This window comes from Haliaeetus leucocephalus, unplaced genomic scaffold, assembly GCF_000737465.1.
Source record: "Haliaeetus leucocephalus isolate CR32 unplaced genomic scaffold, Haliaeetus_leucocephalus-4.0 Scaffold795, whole genome shotgun sequence".
Lineage (NCBI taxonomy): Eukaryota > Metazoa > Chordata > Aves > Accipitriformes > Accipitridae > Haliaeetus > Haliaeetus leucocephalus.
In genome coordinates this window covers 992,864-1,010,120 of record NW_010973231.1, presented here as the reverse complement: position 1 = coordinate 1,010,120, position 17,257 = coordinate 992,864, and the positions used below count along the sequence as shown (strand labels likewise).

Genomic DNA, 17,257 nt, shown 5'->3' with positions numbered 1-17,257 from the left:
CTGCCAGATTCAGGGAACACGTTCTATTAAAATGCAGATTAATGTGCTCATTCAGAAAGAGCATCTAATTTTGAAGATAAGATTCTCCTTACTGTCAAGCAGTCCTCTGCAATTGTTCATTGCATTTACTATGTTTATTGACCAAAAGCACACAACTAAGCTTCTGAAAACAGCTATGGCATATGCAGCAGTGCTAAGATTTTCATTGTATCACCCTGACACAGTGCTTCCACAGACAGCAACAGAATATCTCTGGAGAAAAATCTATCAGTTTAGTGTACAGATAATAAATATACCCTTAATAGAATTAGAATCTATGAGGAGTGTGGTGTACTGTTAATATACCCTCAACAGTTCTACAAGAATTGCTTATATCAATGATCAACTTTGTAGGTAGTTTTGTAAAGTGGATGTTGTTGGATCAGTATTGGAATTCACATCAGAGAGGGTACTGAATAGTTACCAGACAGCAAGGACTTCACTTACACTAGTTTGTCTTACTTATAATTGAAACTTCCTAGTGTTTTGATTTGCAAAGCTGACTGAAGGATACTGATATGGAAGACTCCTTCCTCACAACTTGAGTCTTAACTTCTCATCAGCATTTTGATTTCTTTAATAGAATAAGACTACTCACACCTTACATGCATACACGCTAAACAAAACAGGAAAAAAGGAGAATATTATAGAGACAGATTTACTAAAATGGCATTTTAAAGGTCTGAACAAAAGCTCCTCAGGTGAAAAGTGGACTGCTTTATCATTTTCAATTCATAAAGCCAAGGACAGATTAAGATTTGACAACATGTTTCTGGAAAGACAACTGGATTTCTGAAGCATTTAGAAATCACAGCCTGCAAATCTGTAAGTCCTAAGCATCATGACACATCCAGAAAAGCAAGAAGCTTCACAAGGAACATTAAGATGCTGAACTGTGTTTTTTCCAAAAATAATCAGAAGACTCACATACAGACCAGTAAATACTTAAGTTACCAGAAAATAAGCAGTGTGAGAACAGGAAGGACATGAAGTATGGCATGGTAACTTCCTGGATGCTCAATGCCACTTTTTCAAGACGACATTTAAATCTGAAAAGGTTAACTTCTCCTCCCCCCATTCCTACTTGGGAATAAAACAGAGATGCAGGTTCTACTATTAATTTTCTGGACCAATTCCTAGTACTTTAAATGGAAGAGTATGATTTAGTACATATTTGCAGGAAAGCCTACTCCACTGTACAAGGAGGACAGTTCAAAAGTATCTATTAAAAATATGGAAACAGCTTTGATAAAGGGTTACAGACCTGTCTGCTACTATTAAATTTACAACTAGTTGTCTTTAGAGGTTTGTTCCAAAGAGAAGTGATGTACCTATGATTACTGATTACATGTATTCTTACAGTTCATTCCATCTAAAGTCCAGCTGAATTTATATTAGGTATTTATGAAGCTATGGTGACTTAGAAAACTGTTGGCAGGTTTTATCAGCAATTTTATAAACTCAATAGTCTATAGTACAGTCAATGACAAGCAAGATAGCCATAAACATATATATATGAAGTCAGAAATACAGTTCTATATAGATTTTAATTTACTTTTTACTTGAACAGAATGCTACAAAGAGCAATTAACACAAAACATACACAAAGAATAGATGATAGCATGACAAGGCTTGGAACTTTAACTGACACATTTGGAAACACCATGCTCCCACAGTTCCACACAATCAAACACTTTGTAACTTTATCTCCTTGCTCTCCATCCTGTGATCACTGAATTGAAGCAGCAGTGTAGTTTTTATGAGAAGAATAACCTATATCGAAACTGAACAAATTAACAAATTTCCCTAAGAAGAGATGCAAGTAAATTTTTCCAAAGTGAAGCATATTATATATACAATCTTATAGAGCACCACTGTAGTCAAGCACATATACAAGGCCTACTTCATTCAAAAAATAACCATCTGTTCAATTGATGTGGGAAAATGAACACAAAAGCAACTGACCTCTTACTACGGCAGTCTTTAGGAATAAGCAATTCGACTTTTTATTCCCAAGACTGGAGGTAAAAAAAACAATCTCTCACACTCAAAGTATCTTACAAAAAGCCTTTTCCACATGCACGCATTTTCTCACCTACTACTTAAAAAGCACCTACATTTTGAACAGCACAATTAAGAAAGCATGCGATACCTCAAAGAGTAAATTGAATGCACATTCCCAAACTGGACTTATTTATACTGCTTATGTACAGATTTTACCTATCATATAAAACCAGAAATAGTTTCATTTCAGGTTCTTAAGTAACATCTAGAACCAGTACCATAAACAAGCTCACTTTATTTGTGATCAAATTATCAGAGTCAATATCTTCAATATAAATGGGCAAGGCATACACTTCATACTTAAACCAAAAGATCAAACAAGCTAACTGCTTTATAACCTCTTTCCTGCTACATTTCCAACATCCTTCAGGGACTAGAGTCTGAAATGCATTTCACAAAAGTGTCAGCTACCAAAACACTACCACAACTTACTGTATCTTCTACACGTTGGGAGGGATTCCAATCCACAAAGATCATAGCTATTTCCTAATTCTTAAATAATGAACTAACAATACATTCCTTTCTCTTTCATGCTAACTCTCATAGCTCCCCATACATATCTTCCAAAATGTAATTACAGATTATTATCTGTGCCTAAAATGAAGAACATACATGTCTTAAGAACTGCAGTCTTAAATTGACCAACCAAGCTGACTACCTGAAATCGAGCCACAAGTTACACATGAAGAACAGACAGCAGTGAAGGCAGTCAGATCTCCATTACAATAAAGATTTCATTATTCATTCTTGTTTCACATTGAGAGGAATACAGGTATAGCCAAGGCAAATAATGTCACTGCCAACTTCAGAAGGCAGTCTATTTCAGTAGTCTACATTTAAGAGCTAACAAGTGAAAACTGAATTAATTGCATTAATTATGGTAAGTTCCTCAGGAGACTAGAACGAAACAGGTGCTTACAGAGGCTGTTTCCTAAACCAGACAACAACCCTTACATTCCCACCCACTCCAGGCTTAAGTATCAGGTATTTTCTTTTGTCATTGCTAATGCTAACACTGCTTTATTTTGCCATATCTCAAGGACAACCTAATACCATCTTGACACTATTATGCATCCCTTCAAACCTACAGTTTCCAATTAGCACATTTCATCTCCATGAAGAAAATTTTCATGGCATACACAGGAAACGCACCAACTTTTAACTTCCAAAGATGCTCATTCTAAAACTAAAAGATTAAATCTACATAGCAGCCCTAAGCATCTAGTGCACATCAGCTGACACTAACAATTCAAGCACCCTTCTGGATATAGGATGAAGTGAGGGCTTGGGATAGCAAGGGAAATAAGGTGAACTGATAGCATATCTATTATTCTTCATGTGGAAGGACTAGTAAATACAACCTGAGGCCAAACTGCAAGAGCCTAAGAAAAAACATTCACATAGCTTTTAGATTTTTGATCATTACTAAAATAGTGATGGAAACAAACAAGTGTGATTTGCTAATAGATCCACTGGCCTTTTTATTGAGATACCGCTTAAAAAATATATATTTTAAGTATTTTAGATGCTCTGCAATCAACTATTAAAAGAATACATACACACCCAGAAAATAGTGGTGAACAAAATGGGGATAATTTCCAAAATACTTCTATAAAAATTATGTACAATGAATAACAAAAGGAATTTTCACTCAAAGCCAATGTTTAGGAACTTTCTTCTACTTCAAGTGAAGATGAGCAAAGTCTGTATAGATTTGCTTGGTTTAGATATTAGAATTAACTCCTTGATTTTAGTGTTTCAGCACAGTAAATGACCATGAACTTCCAAGCACCATACTGAATTACTTGGACCATCAAATAAAAACACAGCAGTTAAGACTTAAGTGAAAAAATCAGATCCTGTCTTTTGCACAGAACATTTTCTTGCTAGGTTCATGCATTAAAAAATTTAAGTACTATGAAATCATGCATAGGATTATCTTTTAGCTGTTCCACACACATGTATACAAGTCATGCAACAACATAATGCATCTGCCAATTTTCTTCTCTCAGCATAATTAAGTTGTTCACACGAGAATAAAGCACCTTTTCAGAAATGCATGCCTTTGTAATCCCTAGTTAAGTATTTAAAATTTCTATATCAAACAAGATCTACAATTATCAAACAAGACACATAACAGCATTCTTTTGAACAGAAATATTTCTAGCAATAAATTTGCAAGGAAGCATGGAAGCACTGGAATAATTAGGTTTTACTACCATTCATACGGATAACAGCTAATATTGACAACTGACTATTGGTTAAGTTAAAGTGGTAATAAATGGGGGGGTAAGGGAATGAATATTTGAGCTGAGCACATCACTGAAGAGCTAACAAGAAAATGAAGGTGGAAAAGGCTTCAAGGGTTAGTAGGTTTCAGGCACTCTAGCAGTTAGTAAGGGGACAGCACAGCAAGATCTTAATGACAAACTGAAGCAGGTGCTCAGAAACAGAAGTACATCCTGGAAAACTGCCACAGAAAATACAAGGCAAGGCTATTAAGAACTAATTCACTATTCAGCAATCTATCCCTCTGCATTTTTTTTTTAACATCATGCAAATAGCCACTTAATGTATTTGTAATGATTTTCCTTTGTGTAAGTATTCTGTACAGCTTTTAATCTTTAAGGTGCTTCATACATTAATGTATGTAGCATTACTAATTAATAATGTTGTATATTCAACACTGATTAGTAATTTTTAAATTAGGCAATATAAGTATTCAGGGCCAAATAAAAGTCCTTTTGTTGCATATAATTAGAATCTGACATGGTCAAAAACAGACACACAACCACCCTGCTAGAAATGGTTTGCATTTGGAATCAAACCACATTTCATTCCAGTAGCTTTGAAGTATTCTAGGAAGCAAAAATTAACTGAAAGTACCAAAGAGTCTTCAGTTGCGACAAACTATTATTTTAACAACCCTCTTCACACTCAGCGTGCACATAGCAGTGGTTGATACAAAAAACAAACCTCTGCAGAAAGAGTCCAACTTTATTGGAAGCTCTATTTAAACACAAAGTCAGACTTTTGTGGGGTTTATAAACTAAAACACAGATATATGGAGTAGTTGCATGATCAACAGTCAATATAATACAACTAAGAATGAAAAACAAAAATAAAACATAAGACTACAGTGGTGCTGTGAAAAACTGTTACATTCCAATTTAATCAGAAAAGATTTAATAAACCTTAACAGAACAGAAAATCTCAGAGATAGGGAAAGGAAGGGTAATCAGAGTAAAGCTATCAGGGCAAGGGAAAAGTCTCCCATTGAAAAAGTGATATGTCCTTTTGCAAAAGATTTTTAACTTGAAATTATATTAAGTGTAAAAAGACAATGCTAATTGCTTGTATAGAAAAATCAGTAATTAATTCCTAGAGGTAGAATGCATTTTTGCTATAGAAGAACCCTAAGAAAATAATGAAAATAAAATTCAAAACCAGTGAGAATGAGAAAAATACAGTAATTCTATTTTACATATCATTAACTGTGCATCTGCAGGAAACAGACTGGAATGGATAACTAATCTGTTATATCTGTTTTAATATAAAGAAGAACAAAGAATTTTAAGAGAGTAAGGGGATTATTTCCCCCCTGCCCTTTGTAAACTGCAACAGGACTTCTGGTTAAAATTAATTCCTTCTAAGAGCAAAGAAGGGCTCAACAAAAACTGCATCAGAACACAAGCAGTAAACAAGTGCATATATTTCCTTCCTAGAAAAATAGGGTAGCAAATCTGTGTGTAATGGCTGACCTTTTTCATAACACTAACTAGCTCTTGACAGACAAGAACTTTAATGTGCTGTGGATCTGCCTGTACTCTGAAAGGATTACAAACACAGTTACAAGGGTAAAGGACATTATGTGTTTCCCCATCCTATTAATACCACCTTCAACAAAAAAGAGTACCAAGTGGAACACAAAATGGTTATATGAGAATTAAGCAATTAACTCGCAGGACAAAATAACAAATTGAAGGTTCGCACGAGGGAAAAAAAACAGAGTAGCTTACATTTATACAGAACCTTACCCATGAACCTGAGTACATTTAAAAAAATTAAGGTTCATCACCCCTGTTAAACCACACGTTCCACTGACTTGCACACAACACTGATGATTCCCCCAGCACACCAGAATTCTGTGACTTCCGTTTAGACATTCAAGGACCTTAACACTGACCTCAAGACTACAGCAATTCAGTAAAACAAAACAAAAAAACAGCATAGGATGGAGAAACATGGGGAAATGACACCAAGTTTTTCTATACCATTGGACCCCTTCCCTTCAAATGTTTTCCAAAGAAAAATGGTAGAGATGCAATCTGTCCCTCTTCAAAGTTAGTAATGAACAAAAAAAAAAGCATTCAAAGTGAAAAAACAAATGTTCTTATACTTCATTTTGTTATGTTTCTATGGCACTACTATTACTGCTTTATCAACTGAAAAGACAGAAATGTTCCAGAGTAAGCAACCTATAGCAGAAAGGCAGGTCTTTAGAATAAGAACTATACCTGAATGAGTCTCAAAGAAGAGAGTCTAGCTTCTGGATTTCAGCAATGAAACAGTAAAGAAGTGAACATGCATCAGGTATGACAAAAAACTAATGGTTGATTAGTAAAAAGAAGAAATGAAAGACAAACAAAACTAAGTTAAAGCAGCATGAACTATCACTATCTAGGTATACACATAAAACAGCCACTTGCATGTCTAGCAAAACATAAAAATCACAGTAGGTTACAACATAAACATGCCAAACAAAATGAAAAGAACAGATAACATCACCATATAGCACACTTAGGACAACTAACTAGAAACTACATGCTAAGCATGCTAAAAAGCACTTTCTACAAGCTTAGAGAAACAGGAGCTTTTTCAAATCACAGCCTACCATGCTGATACTTTGGCCAGAGAAGCTGAATTTGCTTACCTCCTGTAAGAGATCTGCCTGTTCAATGGCTTTGAGAACATTTTTCTTCGAAGTCTCTTGAACTTCCCCTCCTAAAAGGAACTCATCCAGAATGAAATAGGCTTTTTCAAAGTTGAAGATGATATCGAGTTCACATACCTAAAAAAACCATCAAGCATTATTGCAGAGTGGGAGGATACTATCTATTGAGGTATATCCTCTCACAAAACTTAACTTGTTCAGAGCTTCACCAAACTTCACCAAATCAAGATGTTAGCCTCAGGCTATAACCTTTTAAGAAATGGGGCAACAACAAAACAATCAAGTCCTTTGAGAAAAAAATTAATGGAAAAAATCTTTTTTTGCTTGAGTTAAAAACAGTTACAGCAACCTCTTTGAAAAATGTTTTCATATTTAAAAAGGGTTCAATTCACTACCATCAGTATGACGGGGTTCTTCATGAAGCACAAGAATATCCTTATAAAAGCTTTCTTCTTGCCTGCAGTATCCAAAGGCAGGTCATGCAATCTTAACAGAAAAATGTGAAAACACAATCTCAAATTTCTTATTCATCCTGTGCATTTCCTAGTCAGAAGGACTAGGAAGGCAGAAGGACGAGCAGCAGTTTTTCTAAGAGTGCTAATGTACATTACTACAGTTTGCGTTTGCTACCTGGGTAAGCAGATGTCTGTCTTTTCCCTGCTAGTTCACAACCAACTGCCTCCTTTCGAAGCAGATGCAAGAAGTGCTCACACAAGAGAGCAGTGCCAGGGAGAAGAAAAGCTGGGTGCCTAGACAGAAAGCTAAGGATAAGATTTTATCTGACCAAGTGAGACTACTATGAAATGAAACAAATACAAGCAATTAACACCAGAATACTAACAGTTGTTCTCCCAAATTAATAATTTTTTAAGTTATATAGGCAACCATCAGTTTCGTTTGGCTAAGCAACATAAGATGTCTTAGATGCACCTTTTCAACAGCTAATTGATGGTGTTTTTTTAAAGTGCTGTGGGCATTAAAACAAAATGACATAATGTAAAGAGACTATGAATCTATAAAAAATAAAAAGAAATTACTTACACTGCCAAAATACTTGTCAAGAAGTTCTACATAGCGATGAATTATTTCCAGAGTTATTAGTTCATTGTCCTGATCTTCAATAGCACAGCAGAAATAGAGGCTTGCGTATCTGTAATAACAAAATAATCCTGATGTTAGCATAAGGACATGAGCAAAATGAATGCACTTGAGATGTATTACATTCTCAGTAGTCCTTCGTACGCAAGTTTAGCATACTATTACTCTAAATCAACAGCCATGCAAGTTCTACCAAAGAATGGCTGAAAAACCAGCAGACATACACATGTACAAAAGGGATCTGCCTTGAGTCAAGCAGGACTTCAGTCTTTACCATCCTTTAGCTGACAGAATTAAATTAGCCTAAGAGGTGGCTGGAAAAGGAAATGTATTTGATTGTTTGGCCTCCTGGCAGAGTTCTGGGGCAAGGTATTTTCTCTACTACCTGTAACATCCAGACACTACTATACTAATCAACACATTCAATCTTAAATTTTTATCAAACAAGCTACACACAGTGATATTAAAAACTATAGAAAATGCCTTGGGAAAGATAAATTGAATTAGCAATGAGGATTTGGTACTTATACTGAATTTAACAAATACCCCCCAAACTCCAAAACTAACACTGACATCATATAACCCAACTGCTATTAAGTCAACAACTCAATCACTACCAACTGTCCCGGTATTAGACTAATGAGAGGCCATCAGCTAGTTTCTAGCAATCCACTTCCATGTTGCAAGACAGGGAATTCTTTACTTCAGATATGATCTTGAGTTCCACTTTAACAGAAAGACCATCCAATTCTACTGTGACCTACCATACACTTGTTCAAGTCATGTTTAAAAAAGCTGATGCAAAAACAAAACAGGAATGAAAGCTAAAAAACCCATTTAGTCTTTTCTAAAGTGCCAAAACCATATGCCATACAGACACACATGGCACAAATAAGATTAAGTAACACCTGTTGTAACTGGTAATTTACATGAACCAGGAACAGCTTTTGTTTGCCTGTTTAGAGAGGACAACTGGCCACATTAAGCAGCCTGAGTAGCCAGCCCTATTGACAAACAAGTCATTCAGATGTGAATGCCAAGTTTAAGATGCATATTTGTTTCCCATGCACAGAAACAGATACATCTTTTAAACATTACGCGTATTTTATCAGCTAGGACTTTGTAAGCCCACAAAGAATCTCTCAAGGTTTTCGGCTCCAAGTCCTGCAAAAAAAAAACATTGCTTTTTGTAGTATGTTCAAATTTGTCTCCCAGCCACTCACCTAGCACCATTCATGACCTGAAAGTCCCCCCACTCTGCTCTAGCTGAGTCAAATTCCTATGACTTCATCATGAACAACTAATCACAGTAACTCTTGAGTAAAAGTTTTAAACTAATATAAAAAAATTACTGCCTACAGCTTCTTTCCAACCTACCACAAAACATGATGGGAAAGAGAGGAAGACGCCTCCATTGAAGCACTTAAAACTTTAATTCCCTTGCTCTTTCATCTCTTCACCATGGTGACTTCTCAGCTCATCAGAAGTCCTATCTGAGCATGGTTCTTTTGATTTTACATTGTTGTGCCTCACTAATTTTTCAAGGACATTTACAGTCCTTGTAGTAGCTTGCAAGATTCAATCTGTATAAGGCATCTTTTAGAGAAAGCTATTTTTAAAAGTATTGGAAAGTGATACTATAAAGAAAAATCATTCCTACTGAGGAATTTATAAGTCAAACTCCATACTATTGTATTTCATTGCAGGAGAAAAAGAGCTTTGGCACATTAGTTGACATTTACACTAATTACCAGCACTCAGGCCAAATCCATCTAAACAAAGCTTTCTTCATATTCAGATGAGCAGCACTGATTATGATGAAGTGTAGTTAAACTGTTCCCTCACAGTGCTGAAACCCAAGCTGAATCACATACCAACAGACCTCATCAAATCAAATTCAACTCAAATATTTGAAATTTATCCACACGGGACAGTCCTTTTGTGGTCCCCTATTACTTAAGATGCACAGAACTATTTTATGCAAATACCCACAAAAAGGGGGGTGCAGAACTACCTAAAGTATTTTCCCAGAAAGTGGTCTGCTCTGTGTCCTCATTTAAAAGAAAATATAACATACTTTTGTAAGACTTTATTTGGCAGCTAGTGAGTAGACTACACATTCAAGCTCTGCCAACTGCAGTTTTGGAGAAAGAACACCAAGAAACAAAAACTACTCAGTGGGCAACTTGATGCAAAATGGAGGACTGGGTATCTATCATTATATGCAGAGAATATTTTTCAAAGTATTTTTTAAGTAGCAACTGTGACTAATGGATTACTACTCAGCAAAAGAAAATAAATGCAGATTCAATAAGCCTACACAGCAAAGAGCAGAATAGTATAAACAAGCCAGCCAGCATTGCAAAGGGCATGAGCATACTACAAAGGTATACCTTTCTTCAGACACAAATTCTCAAAGGCAATAGTTTATCCTATTTTTTTCCTCTGCAGGCCAGGGCTCCAGAAAAAAAACATCTACATATAGTCTGCAGCAGATAAACTAGAGGTTTTGCCAAGTGTAGAAGTTTACATGGAGACTGTCCATACGAAGACAAGTATATTACTGTACTCAGGCTGAAAAAGATTTCTGCTCTGCAGAAGCGTTGTTTCTTCCTAATGAGCCTGACAGAACCCTGTCTTTCATATGCATCCAATGAACAGGCAAATCCTGACAGTAAAGTATGCCACATCACACAACAGCAAATGTAGTGCAGTCTGTAAGAAACATTCTGCCCTTTTTACTCCTATTGCAATTGTGGTGTTTTGGTTTTTTTTTTTCTCAACAGGTATTATTAGCAGAATCTTCAGACCCAACTCAGCTGCTTACACTCACTTAGGGAAATATTTTACAGTAAACATTCTCCACTTGTCAGAAAGGGGACCAAGTGCAGAGAGACCAAAATCACTTTGGAAAAAGTCACCTAAAAACAGAATGAAAGAACAGAAAGGAAACACAAGAGATATAAATACACAAATTCCTGCTTTCAGATAGATGGCCTTAGGGCTTTTTGTGCTAGCAAACAAATTCATGAACCTCCCCCTCAATAATTGCACCAGTTCAGTAGTGGGAAGCCTCACAAATTGTCAGGCAATGCTTCAGCAGAGTTCTCCACTACTACTCTGCTCGCAACCACGTTCAGTAACTCTGCTGGGAGATCAGGTCACTGTGGACAGAGCATAAACTTGCAAATCCTATCAGTTCAGTGGTGTTCTCCTACCAGGTGAGATAACACCTGCTTGAAGTCATCCCTGGAAATTTGTCACCAGGTAAAGCTGCAAGCAAGCCATAAGTCTGTCAGCATCTAAGTCACTTTGCATGTAGGTCCTAATTACAGACATTTAAAGCTTACGGAGTTCAGCAGGAGCAGAGCTGAACTGCCACTGACAACTCAGCTGCCTTTAAGAGGCAGACAGGTGCCTAAGGGAGCCCAAGAATCTGTGGTTTGGTGATAGCTGACCCAGTGAAAACTGGGACCACTAAAAAGTTGTGCTTGGCAAAAGATTTTTTTTCCTCCTCCAAAAAACTTACACATTTCTTTAATAAAACAAGAAGTTCTGAGACTCTGGGACAGACAGATTAGTCACTACAGAAATCAACAACAATAACCCTACTGTGGTGTTTTACCCCCAGCCAGCAACTAAGCCCCACGCAGCCGCTCACTCACTCCCCCCCCATCCAGTGGGATGGGGGAGAAAATCAGGAAAAGAAGTAAAACTCCTGGGTTGAGATAAGAACGGTTTAATAGAACAGAAAAGAAGAAACTAATAATGATAATGATAACACTAATAAAATGACAACAGTAGTAATAAAAGGATTGAAATGTACAAATGATGCGCAGGGCAATTGCTCACCACCCGCCGACTGACACCCAGCCCAGTCCCCGAGCGGCGATTCCCCGCCCCCCCCCCCCCTTCGCAGTTCCTAAACTAGATGGGACATCACATGGTATGGAATACACTGTTGGCCAGTTTGGGTCAGGTGCCCTGGCTGGGAATGAGAAACTGAAAAATACTTGACTATAGTCTAAACACTACTGAGCAACAACTGAAAACATCAGTGTTATCAACATTCTTCACATCCTGAACTCAAAACATAGCACTGTACCAGCTACTAGGAAGACAGTTAACTACATCCCAGCTGAAACCAGGACAACTACCAAAGTTAAGCATTTCTTTTACAGTTTCTCATTTCAGCAAGGTTACGCCCTCCTAGTAGTTTTAGAAATTAACAAAAGCTTGGTACTGGTAATCCTCTAAGAAAAAGCTGCTGCTTCCTGATGCTGAAGTCCTCCTGCGCCACATGACCTAGAATGCTGTACAAAGAGGACCCCATCAAGTTAAAATAATCAAACCCAAGTACCTAATTTACTATAATCATTGTATTCAGTCAGTTTTACAGAGCCACCTAATTAACACCACAGTAACATGTTTAACAGATACAACTGGCAGCTAAGATGTACATAAAGAAAAATAGGGATCATGTCAACCGCTGGGCACACACCACTAGCCACAGGACTGCACCTTAGGTTCACAATACTTTGAGCTGAGGCACACTACTTGCAGAATGGGCTCTTTCATTGTTTCTTTCAGTGGGGAAGGGTAAAGAGAAAGTTGTAAAACTTATTTTTCCATAAGTCTTTAACATAACCTATGACTATGGTTATTTAATGTTACAGTGAAAGACAATCGCCACAACATTAAGGGCAGCACAAGTTCCAACAGTTTTGTAACTTCATACTGCAAACTGACACAAAAGCAAAGCCACAGTCCTTAATCAAGTTATCAATCAACAAGTCCCACAATCTCAGTAAACCAAGTGCTAACAAAGTAAAATTTACATAGAAATTGGTTATTCTGCAATTTCTGAATTTGACTGCAATATAACTCATACTGCCAGAAACTAAAATAGTGAACAGCTGAGATCTTCAAAGAAAAAAAAAATCACATCCAATCATAAGTTCCTTTTTTTTAAGTAAAACTAGGAATTTTAACATTTAACACATTTCTCTGCCACAAGGGGAAAGCTTTATGAACTTCTACCCTGCATGCTCCAATACCACTACAGTTAGTTTTTAAAACAACAAAACGTGTAAAGTTATCATTAACTGTGTTTGCTAAGTTTGAGCTGTGTGCAGATGAATCCCTCTCTATTTTCTTAAAGTGCAACTGTTGTTGGCTTCCAATGTTTGAATTTTTTTCTTTCCAGCAAGTCACTTCAAACCTCTATTTGTCTCTTGAAGTTAAAAGCTCACATCCTTTTTCAATCTTCTCGTGTCTACCAGTCTGAAAAACTGTCTTCCAAATGAGCTACAGAACACATGCATCCCAATTCATGAACCATGTCAAAAGCAGCGCACCTTTCCATCTGTGTTGTGTAGCACTAAAAAAAAAAATTAAGGCCGCAACAACTGACCCTATTTTGCAACCATTATCAATGCTACATGTATGAAACCAAGGAAAAGAAAAGTTAGTCACACACATTCAGATAGATTTTAAAACACTTAGTTCTATTTTCTTGAAGTTTCATTCAGCAAGCATCCTATAAGGATGAAATGCTACAGAGCTAAGGAGGCTAATCAAAATAGTCCAGCTTTCTTGATAAATGTTAAGCATCAGAAACAGCAAAAGCTACTGGCTTGCCAATTTTGCATTTGAGTTCATTCTGTTCTTACAAAAAGGTACATCAATGAGACCCTCGAGTATACTTCTCATAATGCCAACTGTTCTTTGAGTTGCAGTATCTAGGTCAATTCTCTCTTACACATTGATAGTAAATACACAAGAACAGCACATCAATTTCAGCAATGCAAGACTCATAATAGCAATATGCACATGCAACATGTACAATAGCACCATGAACCTACTTTTATAGCTTATATTGAAAAACATTTGCACCAGGAGGTTCAGATCCTTCCCAGTAATAGATCAGACAAGAACAGATCTTAGTAGAGATGCTCAATAGCCTTTTGTCTGTGAGCAACTGGGAGCACCTTTTGCAATTTCACAAACCACACAAAGTTCCTGCAGGTGTTTCTTTTTTAGCCACCCACCTTTCAGAAAGTCTTAGACTTTGACTATTACAGTTGTCATCTTGGGATTATCTACTTTTGAGCTATAGCAGATCTGTCTTTTCTAAGCATCATACTAGCTGGTGCTCATCAACTTTAATTACAGCGTGATAACTGGAAAAAGTCCCACAAATGTAAAAGCTGTTAATGTTATCACATACAGGAATTTAAACTATCACCTGTTATACCCAGTTCTTCTGGTGATGTTTTACCCTAACAAAACATGGCAAAAAAGCAAAAGTAAAACAAGATTTGAGATGTTCATTAGCTTGATACAAGGTAATCTTAAGCAAGATTTCATAGGCTAACTGTGCCAGATTGGTTTGCAGACAGTGAAATAAACTACTGCAGTCAGCTGTGCACACCAGCAGTCTAGCAGATGGACTGCAGTCTACATCCAGCCCAAAATGGGCTGGATACATCTCCCAGCAAATTTCTTCATTTTCCTTGACCACAGAACCCACAGCACACTGAGATGCACAAACACCACAACTTTCAGCAACTCAAACGATCACACCCAAATTTCTACCAGTTCCCTAGACACAGAAGGACATGACAAGTAGCTGTTAACAGCAATAAACAGGGAGGGAGGGAAAGCAGCTGCGTGGAATCAACTCACCACCAGAACAGCTACTGCTGTTCAAGACTGGGCAAGGAAAGGAACAGACTGGCCTACTCATGCCTAATTTTTCTGATCTAGTCCCATAAAAGCCCAGCTGAAAGAGCACTTGCAGGCACTAACACTTAAGGGAGCACACAAAGGATTTGAGCAAGCTCATCTACATGTATGTACAAGAAGTTCTGTGAGGAAACCTAGAGGCAGAAGAAAAAATCATGTATGGTTTCTCTAACACAGCCTTACACACTGTTCCTCCTCTTTCCTCATCCTTGTGTTAAAGAACTACATGCATTAGATAGACTGGTAACATTCATGTGCATGATGTTACATGCACCAACGTAGATATGAAACCAGGACTTAGAACATCTAAACCTTTTTGATTCCACCCATTTGGTACACTGGAAAAGTTACAGACTCTTCACTTCAGCTCCAGTTCTCTGTCCTACCTACAGAAAGGATACGACAATATTTATTGTAGGGCACAAATTACTTACCATCTCAAAGAGAAAATGCATAAACCTTCTGAAGTTTATAACTAACCAGGGAAAGGAGATAACTCGAGCTTCCATAGCACCAGCTTTAGCTGGAAGAGATGCAGCCTACCAAATCAGGATGAGGATTAGTGTTACTTGTGGAGAAAAATATGCTCACACCACTACACTGCAATACATTCTAAAGATCAGCAGAAAGCTAAAAAATGCTTGCCAAATACTCCCAGAAAAGTTAGGGAACAACTGAGAAATGAAACTATTGCAAAGAAAATTACACAGTACTTCCACTAAAAGAAAGTTAGCCGTGATTTTTTCACTTAGGAGAAATGCCTTTTTGTTCATAGCAAAAAAACCCAAAAACACCAAAACACAAACTAGGTACTCTGAAAAATTATTTCCTTGTTTCTACGAGCCTTTAAAAGCAAGTTACGTTTTCAGGTGATTTATGAAGTCATTGCTTGAAGGAAATGTTTATAAAATTTAGTTTTTCTTTATCACCTATTAAATCTTACATGCTTTGCATTTATGTACTGCGTGAATCTAAGGAGAGTACCAAGAACCACCACTCCCTATAAAAGTAGGAGGAAACCTCATTTCTTCAGCACATTTCTAAATGCATGAGTGATTTTGCACACATGAATGATTCCTACTTGGTTATCAAATTAGATTCAAGGGAAAAGTCAGTCTTCTCCATAACCAGCAGAGGGAAGGAAAAAAACCAATAACAACAAAAGAAAAAAAAAATCAACTTTCATTATTTTCTTCCTACTTATTACACTGTTTGTGATGTATGGCAATTATGAGGTTAGTGAGACAGAACAACCTTTTGTAGACAATCTTCAGGTCTCTCCACTCCAGGAAGCTGCACATTTTCGGTTTGCGGGCTAATACTGTTTGAACAAGTTCCCTTGTGATTTTCTTCTTTTCTTTGTCAGATAATGGGACATACCACTTCTGGAGTCTCAGTTTCCCCTGGCGACTAAAAAGCAACATAAACTGCATCTGTTGAATTAGAAGAAGGAAAAAAAAAGGATTAATCTCGGTCTCTTAATTCTAAAAAGATTTCTGTGAGGAAAACCAAACAGAAGGCAAGATAGCCATCCGAAGCCCTAACTACATTACGCATTTCTATAGCGGTGGCAGATGTTACACAAGATTTGAAAGTACCAATAATACAAAGGATTCCGCTGAACAAGGTCGGTCAAAGCAAAGATAGTAGAAAGCACACGCAAGTTTCAGAAATGGGTATCAGAACCACCAGGTAGCGAGTGAATACACCCAAATTTCAGACAAACTGTATCCAGCACTGGTAGGGTTGCATTTGCGTATACTACAGAAAGTGACAAAAACCAGCACAGCAGTCTCCTCAAATACCCAAACTCATTTTCAATTCACCGGATTAGAGCCTTACAGCAGCAGCAATTTGCACTTAAGATCTTTCCGAAAAGCCTCCGAATACTTTAAAAGGCATTAAATCTCCCAACGGAGAGTCCTACGGCATAGAAAAGCCTAGTCTTTTCTCACATTACACAAAAGGAGTAGAGATTAAGTGCTTTCCCTGCGGTCCTATGTTCCAGGTCTCGCTTCCTCCAAAGGAGTGATGTTGCAATTATATTTTAAGAGGAACTTGTCGGCTGTGCTTTCCAGCAGCTGCAACATTAAAGGAAACGGCTTTTTTTTTCCTCCCCCCCCGCCTTTTTCGCTCGAAGTTGTATTGGACTGAGGAAGTTTCCCAGGCAATACGACAGACGCGAAATACGACGAGAAAACCCAGCCTAGTCCCGGGTGGCAAGTCCGACCAGCGCCAGCACAGACAAGAGGCGGCGGCTCCGAAGCCCGGCGGTGCCGGGGCGCTCCCTCCCGCCGCCACAGCCCCCCCCAACTCCCGCCGCGGCTCCTCCCCAGGCGGGAGCGGTCGCGGGCG

General features: G+C 37.5%; 1 protein-coding gene across 3 annotated transcripts in view; it reads right to left on the bottom strand.

Moving 5' to 3' along the window:
* Positions 1–17,257, bottom strand: part of AP1S2 (adaptor-related protein complex 1, sigma 2 subunit) — a 31,999-nt gene that overhangs the window by 14,331 nt on the left and 411 nt on the right. For 2 of the 3 annotated variants that reach the window (XM_010581522.1, XM_010581521.1), the window contains exons 1-3: positions 16,157–16,844; positions 8,099–8,207; positions 7,037–7,174 (exon numbers count right to left, since the gene is read on the bottom strand). In XM_010581522.1, coding sequence (XP_010579824.1) covers positions 7,037–7,174; positions 8,099–8,207; positions 16,157–16,335 — 426 coding nt within the window. In that variant the 5' untranslated portion in view covers positions 16,336–16,844. Of the gene's footprint in view, positions 1–7,036; positions 7,175–8,098; positions 8,208–16,156; positions 16,845–17,257 lie in introns of those variants that run through there. The other variant, XM_010581520.1, reaches the window with a different exon arrangement.